The 10,255-nt window shown below is 37.8% G+C and overlaps 1 protein-coding gene across 1 annotated transcript; it reads right to left on the bottom strand.

The window, feature by feature from the left end:
* Positions 1-4,196: 4,196 nt before the first annotated feature.
* Positions 4,197-6,311, bottom strand: LOC105227941 (suppressor of fused homolog). Its single transcript, XM_011207514.4, has one exon. The coding sequence runs from the start codon at positions 6,150-6,152 to the stop codon at positions 4,782-4,784; it is 1,371 nt and encodes a 456-aa protein (XP_011205816.2). The 5' UTR covers positions 6,153-6,311; the 3' UTR covers positions 4,197-4,781.
* Between the last annotated feature and the right edge of the window lie 3,944 nt (positions 6,312-10,255).

The following is a 10,255-nucleotide window of genomic DNA, read 5'->3' as shown; positions in this document are numbered from 1 at the left end:
CGTTGGATTTCAAAGCTGACATTGTTGGTGGTGTTTACGCTGGTTCCAAGATAGACGAAATTATCTACAACTTCAAAGTTATGACTGTCAAGAGTGACGTGAGTGCCAAGTCGCGAGTGCGACGACTGTTTGTTTGATGACAGGAGATATTTCGTCTTGCCCTCGTTCACTGCCAGACCCATTTGCGTTGCTTCCTTGTTCAGTCTGGAGAAAGCAGAACTAACGGCGCGGGTGTTGAGACCGATGATATCAATATCATCGGCATACGCCAGCAGCTGTACACTCTTATAAAAGATTGTACCTGCTCGATTAAGTTCTGCAGCTCGAACTATTTTCTCCAGCAGCAGATTGAAGAAATCGCACGATAGGGAGTCGCCTTGTCTGAAACCTCGTTTGGTATCGAACGGCTCGGAGAGGTCCTTCCCGATCCTGACGGAGCTTTTGGTCCCGCTCAATGTCAGTTTACACAGCCGTATTAGTTTTGCGGGGATACCAAATTCAGACATTGCGGCATAAAGGCAGCTCCTTTTCGTACTGTCGAAAGCAGCTTTAAAATCGACGAAGAGGTGATGTGTGTCGATTCTCCTTTCACGGGTCTTTTCCAAGATTTGGCGCATGGTGAATATCTGGTCGGTTGTTGATTTACCAGGTCTGAAGCCACACTGATAAGGTCCAATCAGTTTGTTGACGGTGGGCTTTAATCTTTCACACAATACGCTCGATAGAACCTTATACGCGATATTAAGGAGGCTAATCCCACGGTAGTTGGCGCAGATTGTGGGGTCTCCTTTTTTATGGATTGGGCATAGCACACTTAAATTCCAATCGTTGGGCATGCTTTCGTCCGACCATATTTTACAAAGAAGCTGATGCATGCTCCTTATCAGTTCTTCGCCGCCGTGTTTGAATAGCTCGGCTGGCAATCCATCCGCCCCCGCCGCTTTGTTGTTCTTCAGGCGGGTAATTGCTATTCGAACTTCTTCTTGGTCGGGCAATGGAACGTCTTTTCCATCGTCATCGATTGGGGACTCGGGTTCGTCTTCTCCTGGCGTTGTGTGTTCACTGCCATTCAGCAGGCTGGAGAAGTGTTCCCTCCATAATTTAAGTATGCTCTGGGCATCGGTGACTAGATCACCTTGGGGGGTTCTACATGAGTATGCTCCGGTCTTGAAACCTTCTGTAAGCCGCCGCATCTTTTGGTAGAATTTTCGAGCATTACCCCTGTCGGCCAGCTTATCAAGCTCTTCGTACTCACGCATTTCGGCCTCTTTCTTTTTCTGTCTACAAATGCGTCTGGCTTCCCTCTTCAACTCTCGGTATCTATCCCATCCCGCACGTGTTGTGGTCGATCGTAACGTTGCGAGGTAGGCAGCCTGTTTTCTCTCCGCTGCGACACGGCACTCCTCGTCGTACCAGCTGTTCTTTTGCACCTTCCGAAAACCAATGGTTTCGGTTGCAGCTGTACGTAAGGAGTTTGAAATGCCGTCCCACAGTTCCCTTATACCGAGTTGTTGACGAGTGCTCTCAGAGAGCAGGAGTGCAAGCCGAGTAGAAAATCGCTCGGCTGTCTGTTGTGATTGCAGCTTCTCGACGTCGAACCTTCCTTGTGTTTGTTGGCGTGCGTTTTTTGCTGCACAGAGGCGGGTGCGAATCTTAGCTGCAACAAGATAGTGGTCCGAGTCGATGTTAGGACCTCGGAGCGCACGCACATCTAAAACACTGGAGACGTGTCTTCCGTCTATCACAACATGATCGATCTGGTTGGTAGTTTTTCGATCCGGAGACAGCCAGGTAGCTTGATGAATCTTCTTATGCTGGAATCTAGTACTACAGATAACCATATTTCGGGCCCCGGCGAAGTCGATCAGCCTCAACCCATTTGGGGATGTTTCCTCGTGGAGGCTGAATTTACCGACCGTAGTGCCAAAGATACCTTCTTTGCCCACCCTGGCGTTGAAGTCGCCAAGCACGATTTTGACATCGTGGCGGGGGCAGCTCTCATAAGCGAGCTCCAAGCGCTCATAAAAGTCATCTTTGGTCACATCGTCCTTCTCTTCCGTCGGGGCGTGGGCGCAAATCAGCGATATGTTGAAGAACCTCGCTTTGATGCGGATTGTGGCTAGACGTTCATTCACCGGAGTGAATGATAGTACTCGGCGACGGAGTCTCTCTCCCACCACGAATCCAACACCAAACTTGCGCTCCTTTATATGGCCACTGTAGTAAATGCCACAAGGACCTACTCGTCTTTGTCCTTGTCCCGTCCATCGCATTTCTTGGACGGCGGTGATGTCAGCCTTTATTTTCACGAGGACATCAACCAGCTGGGCAGCGGCACCTTCCCAATTAAGGGACCGGACATTCCAGGTGCATGCCCTCAATTCGTAGTCCTTATTTCGTTTTCCATGGTCGTCATCAAAAGGGGGGTCTCTCATCCGAGGCTGGTTGTTGCTATTCGCTGGGGTTGTTTTTTTTACGTGGCGGGTCCCAAACCCAGCGCACAACCCTATGTAGGGGATATTTCGCCTTCTCACGTTAGCTCGCCTTCAAACGGATGTTCTTAGGCTACCCAGAGGATACTTGGTCAAAGACCGGAAGTCGTGAGCTGCTTGAGTCATATGTAAAAGAATCGTTTCTGGCCACTCCCAAGTGAATGGCGATCAGAGAACTTTCCTCACTTGCGTGAACTTCTACATATGACTCCATCCTCCCATGTATAATATCAACGTATGTATTTTGAATAGAGCAATGTTCTCGCAAACGGATCACTGACGGAAGTTGAGAAAAAAAACTAGCTAATGTTCATTTTGTTGCTGGTGGTGTTTCTGTTGACTGTACTGTATTCTCTGGGTTGAAATAGATTCTTTGGTCATTCTCCAAATTAACTTCGAGACGCACAACAGTCGGAAAACGTTCATGAATTGCAATAGAAATATCCTACAAAGCGCTTTATTTCAGTTCACGTATCGACCGTGTCGTTCAAAACCAATAACCGCCATGTTGCTTCCTAGGGTGACGTATTTACAAGCGTATTTTATCGATTGCACGAAACTACAATACGCAACATTCACATGACTTTTGAATGTGAATTAGACAATAGTGGCGAATATGGTACGATCCATGTGTTGTCAACTTTGATGTGTTGTTAACTTCGATATTTACGCCTCTAAATTGAATGCTAAATGTCTGGTGAGCGACGCCGATAGAGTGGATATCCATCATTTCCAGTTTGTTTCAGAAAAGCATATGGATAATGTTTCGTACATTTATTGTCAGACATACTTACAAACCGAAGTGTGATTGTGGTGTCCGCAAGGTTCATGAACCATATTGGTTTTCATCACATCATATAATACTGGATCTTTCTCTGCATCATTAATTTCCGCAGAAATGAGTTCATCAATTTCATCTGGTGTGACAACCATCCACCACCCAAAGAAAAATATGTACGTGCGACAAATCTCTCTTTTGCATTCAACAGAGTACATTTAGCATCTGACAGCACCACATATACCTACACTACTCCAAGATAAAGTCCATGAAACATCGTAACTGTTGTTTGAAAAGTCGTGCTGTGACATCGTGACGATCGCTTGTTTATTGACCGCGGTCCATAATTCCGCACGTATGTCACCGCATATGGGAGTACTTCTTGCCTTGCCTTGTCTTGGGCTGCCATACTTTGATGGACCGATATTAGGGCGACATCTTGGTGGCTTCGTAACAAATTTCAATCTGCAATTGACCTATTTGTGTGAAACTCACGTAAAGTTTTCACTGAATAATTTTCAATAATTTTTCTTTTGAATAGCCGGAATAAAAAAGCAAGCGACAGAAATTGAACTATTCAAATAATTTACAAATCAAAATATTGAAAAACAAAAACAAAAATTGAAAAAAATGTTTATTGAAAAAAGTTACTTTTTGGAATTATCCAATTTGCCGACTTTTAATGAAAAGTATAAGATATTTTTTATTTCTAAACCTTCCTTGATGCACAACGAACAACCTCTTAAAATTTCATCAATATTGGTTCAGCCGTTCTCTTAGCGTTACTAACGAACAAACATTCATTCGTTTGTATGAGAAAAAGAAAAGGGCTGCTTTTAGGGGTTTTCCGGCAATTATTCGAATTTTTTTCTCCGCAGAAACCATCCCTGAACCTCAACGAACATTTAAAAAAAAGAATTATCAAATTTGGTTCAGTCGTATGAAAGTTATGAGCGTACATACATTTTGGCGATTCATTTTTATTTATATATGTACATAGATATTTAAAATATGAGTTTTGGGTATAGTGGTTATATTTTTCTTTAAGCTCCAGCGGACCAAATCGTGCCAAATCGCTTAAATAAAGTTTAATAATTTTAAAAAGTTTTATTACGTGCTGAAATAATATAAACTATTGGTATATGAACATAATTATTAGTATTGAATTTATAACCTTTAAATTTACATGTACTTATCTCCTAGGGAGGTTAAACAATTAATTTATAAAAACTTAGATAATAAATTTTGTTAATAATGTGTTTGTTTCAGTTATAAGTACTATTAAAAAATATAAACTTGAATTGCTTTGTTTTGTTGAAAACACTTTTTTTCTTAAAAGTTCATATGCTCATATACTTTCTTCACTGAAGTATACTGATATTATATTTGTTAAAATAAAATAGGATGTTTACAATCAATTCCATAACTGTTCAAAACATTACTATATATTATTGAAATAATGAAATTCTCTATTTCGAGCTAGCATGCGAATTTAATTTTTTTTATAATTTTTATAGACAAATAGGATCCAATTTATGAGGATTATCAATGATTAACTTTAATTTGTATTCAGGCCAATATAATTCCTGACGTTCTTTGTATTCCGTATTACTATCTAATTGCAAATTATGGAAATCCTCTAACATTCGAGGAACTAACTCATTAGGGATAAGCACTTGTATCCAATACCCTATTATGCCATATGGGGATGATTTTTTTACTATTGCTCCGGAGACGGTTTCTGACACCAGCGTTAGAGCTAAATGTTCTGCTTTAAATGTAAAATGTCGTCCATGTCGAACCCGATCTTTTATGGCTAATATAAGATATTTTGCTGCATAAGGAGCCAAAGTGATTTCAATTCCATCTAATGATATTGAGTCAGCCGAATATGGCTGATATCTAAGAGGACACGATTTATGCAATGAACTACTACTCATTGACATTGATTGTGGGAAACCCTCACACTTTACTTCATTTCTTACCACGCAATTATTTTCATCAGATACGCATTGTTCATTTAAACTTTCTGAGTTTATTTCTTTTTTTATACAAGGTCTTTCCCGAATTTCCCGAAAAGTAAATTCAGCATTAACTCCAGCTAAATCAGATCCTTGTTTTTCCAAGTCATCTTGCAAATTTAATAGCAATTCGGGACAAAGCTCAAATACACTTAGCGAACGATTCATGTTTGTAATCCACCATTTGCCACCTGTCTGTATGTCTTGTTGCAAATAATTCAGAACACCACGGCCATTCCAACGAGATGCTTGTTCAAGTTCTTCATCCGTAACACCAACTATCTGACAAAATTCGACTGTTCCAAATACCGTATGAATACTACTTAATTGGACATCTTGGGTTATAAGAATGTTTTTTATACAGGAAGTATCACTGCCGTTTAAACTTTTGCGCCATGGTATATTATCTCCGAAGTACAACATATTACCTGTCTGAAAGCAATAACGGGCTATTGCCTGTAATAAGTTTGCCGGCCATGTTGGAGGTTGTTTGGACTTTCCCAAACTTTTCTCACCTGATTCTGATTGAATCAGACGGAATGTTAATTCAAAACCCATTCCTGAACGTTCATCATTTATTTCCCTAGTGTGCACTCGACCATCTCCATGAAGATCACTTAAACCGAAACTTATATAATGCCAATGAGGAGGAATGCCATTTTCTGGATCTCCTTTATTGTCATACATGCTAATGTAGTCCAAAGGATCCTGTCCACCAAGCCAATATTTCAATACTGTGGTTACTTGCAGGGGATTTGGCTGGTCTGGATAAACGCTTTGACAATAGTCAATAAGAGCTTTTAGACCCGGCGGTGGTTGCATTCTTGTACTTTGAGATAAAGTTGCAGGAGCTTTGGCCATTATTAAAAATTATAAAATTAGAACTTGTTTACAAAATTCACTGAATCTTCAAACCATGGTATTCAAAATCGTAAACAAAAATATAAGAAAAGTTATTACAAAAATTAGTGATGGGACCAACTACTACATTATTGTAATCGGTTTTTTACAGTCGATTTTAATTTCTTTTGATCTTTTCACCATTCAGACACAGACCTTACGGGGCATCTCGACAGGCAAAAATTTATTGTATACTAACTGTATTGCCGTGCCTATTGTCTGTTGAGACTCCATATTGCTTACAAAGAGGGTATTCACTCTAGAATTTTGAAAATTTTTTTTTCATATATTTTAAATTTAGACCCTTAAGAACATATCCCCCAAAGGATTTTTAAAAATTAAAATTATTCTAAGAGCTACAGTTACTTTAGTGACTAGTAGTTTAGCCCGGTAGTTAGGTAAACTCACCTTTTTAAACGCGTTTTACTCGAAACTACTTTTTTCCTCACGGTACCGGCATTATCCTAACTTCTATATAACGATTTACTTGTATGAACCTTCTTTATATAATCCTTTATCGTTCCTACCAGCATTGTGTCAAAATTTTTGTTTTTAATATTTAAAAAAAATTCAGGAATTTCAAAAAAAGCGTAAAAATGATTTTTATTTTCAGGCAGTCGCCATTTTTTAAGGTAGGGACTATAACAGCATCCTTACTGATTAAGAATTTCTTTGATTTTTTTTTTCAGACCACCAGGAGAGTCAGGATCAATGTCACCAGGATGCGCCATTTTGTTTTACACCTGTCTCTCCCCCTCCTCCCCCCTCTAATTATTTTAATTTTTAATACTTTTTTGTAAATTTTTTTCCTGTGTTATTAAGATATCAATAAAAACACCATAAAAAAATGGATAGTAAAAATATTTTTTGGTGTTTTTTTAAATAAAATTCAAAAAACTGCCCAAAATTTGATTTCTAGACTAGAATACCCCTTAAAAAAATAAATTTGATACGAGCAATGATATTTTGGTTTATGCTTGTATAAGTTTATTAAATTTAAGACTTTGCTCATTCGCCAATCCATTTTGTATAATTTTTCCCAAAATTATCAATATTGAACTTCATACTAATGTTTTGAAAAAAATGTATTAAATTATTTTGAAATTTTTTTTTATAGTTTAATACAACCGTCTTAATACTCCCTTTTCTAAATTTAAAATTACCAAAATTAAACTGCCGTCGCTGTATGTGTAAATGGGATGTGTTGCCTCTTCAAAACGTTCATAGAAATGCAAACTGAGCTGTCAAACTGTTGAAGTGACAGTTCATTGCTTTCAATATATGGCATACAAATTCGTATAGTTTTTTTGAAATAAAGTACTTATTTGTGTTAAATTGATTATAAATTCATTTCTCCATATCTATGTGAATAACTACACATCATTTTTAATTGTTTGGCCATATAATGTAAATTTGTTATCCACAAAATTTTTTTTCGAAAATAGTTTTTACTAGAAATAGCAAATTGATTAAAAAAAAATTAACAAAAGTGTCCATTTTATTCATGATTAATTGAAAGAAACCAATGTGAATTTAATTTAAAGCCACTAAATAATTTTCTCCACTAAAGGTACAAATATAGTAAAAGTGGCCATACACGAAACACATGTGTTCGGTTGCGATTTACTCATGTATGGCCTTGTGTGCATATCAATCAATGTTTGCGAAAGTGTTTGATTTTTTACGATCGATGTGCACATATGTATGTCGTTTTTTGTTTTCTTGTTGTTTCGAAGGGGGAATCTTTCATAGATACCGTCAGTCCCAGACGGCATGCACGATTCTTACTGCACGCAAAGGGTACACCTCTTTCGAGACCACGCCCAGTATGGATGATTATACCATGCTGAACTTGCGTAACAGTACACTTAAGTCAGTACATTTAAGTCTTTGCTTTCTGCTATCCTGACCGTATTTATAGAGAAACTCTCGGAAGCATCCGTGTCTGGTCAGAAATTGCGTAGTAATCAGAATCGCTGTTCTTACTCTCCACCCATGTTTTCAACTTTCTGATTAGCTTCTATGTCCACCTTCCATTTTCTGCTATGTCCCAGCGCCTTTGCCACTCACATATACTTTCCTCCCTTTCTTTATTTCGCTCTGCTGTTGTAAGACGCCTCCTAACGCTGATTTCTCGTAAACTCTTTTGAGCTCTAACGCCATTATGTCCGGTGGTATGATACCCCTTATGACTCCGGCCGCCTCGTGCGACACCGTGCGGAAGCCACAAATAACTCTTATTGCATTAAGTCGAGTCAGAGATCTTGCTTGCACATGTATGTCGTGTATGGCGCTGTATCGCGGACGAACAATTTTCCCCTTGCTTGTCGCACATATTCTCTGTGCAATATGTGCTCAATAGAGTTTAAGTCAGAACTCATCGGTTGTTGTCATCGTCCATGCCTCTGCACCAGAGAATGGCAACGGCTGAATGAAAAACATTCTTACGCGCTCAACAGCCGAATAATCACACTGCTCGGCCGATCAAACTTGCATGCGCTCACATTTTCGTTGTTGATTTTAAATTCACTCGGGTGTGTGCGATTTTTTGTTTCACTCCGAGTTTGTTCGGCTCTTGCAGAGAACGTATAATATAGAGAAAGTTCAATTGCGGACAGGCGTGTGAACTGTCAAGAGCTAAAAAAATCCTATTAGTGGATTTCACCACTTTTGACTGAGAAGGAGAAATTTTAACAGTGCTGAGCGAACAGAGCTGAGCATTTAATGAAAATTATGCTCGGAAATATACATTGCTATTACAGACATATGTTGCTCTTTTGCCTATATTTTTATACGTTTACATGCAATCATATCAATTGATATGAATATCATTTTGCGAATTTTTGTGAATTCATGCAAAATTGATAATATTGTAATGAAATTATGCTATTTTCAAGGTAATATTTGCAGTTAATGTCCAAATAAAAACTACTTTTTAAATCTTTCTTATCTTTGATAATATTATATAATTTTGTATGCATGTATGTATATATGCTATATAAGTACATATATGAAATATTATCGTAATATCCTAAAAACATAATATATTACAATAATAATACATATATGTATGTAAGTATGTATGCAAATCACACCTCTTATCAGTTAAAACTTTCATACGCATCTATCCTGCAGATATGTATGCAAGTACAAATCAATTTCATTTCAAATCAAGATATTATCATTTATCAGTAATATAAAAAGCGCGCGCTTCTCTATATTTACGTACACACATTCTCACACAAATAATATATGCGTACGCATGTAAATCAAAAAATACAAACATTCTTCTGGAAAAACAACAATAGTCTCAAAAATCATCATACATACTTGCAACATGAGTACACACGTAAATATGTGCGTATGACATTCCCACACAAACAATGCATACACAACATACATACTTACATGTCTTCACATGTGGATATGTCACCCGCAAAAATTACAAATATTGTTCTACAAAAACAACAATCACTTGAAATAGCATCAGAAACCAATATGGCAGCCAATTGCCGACGTAAAACTTTATAGTAAAATACACAACAACAAAATTTTCATTCATGAACGCAAACGTACTTTCAAAAAGCATATTCGATTCATTCATAAAAGCAGACGCCATTACATCTCCCCGATTTCAAAAGCTAAAATTCATAAATTGAATATATTTCTGAAATGTATGAGAAGGAAAAAGTGTCAACCCCGCAAAAATAAGAATTAAAATATATTATAATAAAATTGACAACATAGATTATTTGTCGACTTTCAATTCAAGGAATGTTTCAAAGAAAATATTCAATAATCCTCTGATTTATGTGTACAGTCAATCCCGGTTAAGTAGTACTCCTTTGAAAATCAAATCCCTCATTCATCACTCTTATACTATGTTCAGACCGACACTTAATCACACGATTTCGGCTGTTGAGTGGTTTATCCCACTAATCTTATAAATTTATCAAGATTTCGCCATACAAATATGACAGTTCCAAATCACTTCATTGAAATGATTTGAAACTGATCCACGCAAAATCTCTCTTTGCGACTCTGATTTTGCGCCATCTACTTGT

This window comes from Bactrocera dorsalis, chromosome 2 (assembly GCF_023373825.1).
Source record: "Bactrocera dorsalis isolate Fly_Bdor chromosome 2, ASM2337382v1, whole genome shotgun sequence".
In the NCBI taxonomy this organism is placed as follows: Eukaryota; Metazoa; Arthropoda; class Insecta; order Diptera; family Tephritidae; genus Bactrocera; species Bactrocera dorsalis.
Note: the sequence above shows the minus strand (reverse complement) of the source record. Positions and strands in the feature narration are given on the sequence as shown.

Coding starts and splice junctions, on each gene's coding strand:
- LOC105227941 (XM_011207514.4), bottom strand. CDS start 6,152: ATGGCCAAAGCTCCTGCAACTTTATCTCAAAGTACAAGAATGCAACCA.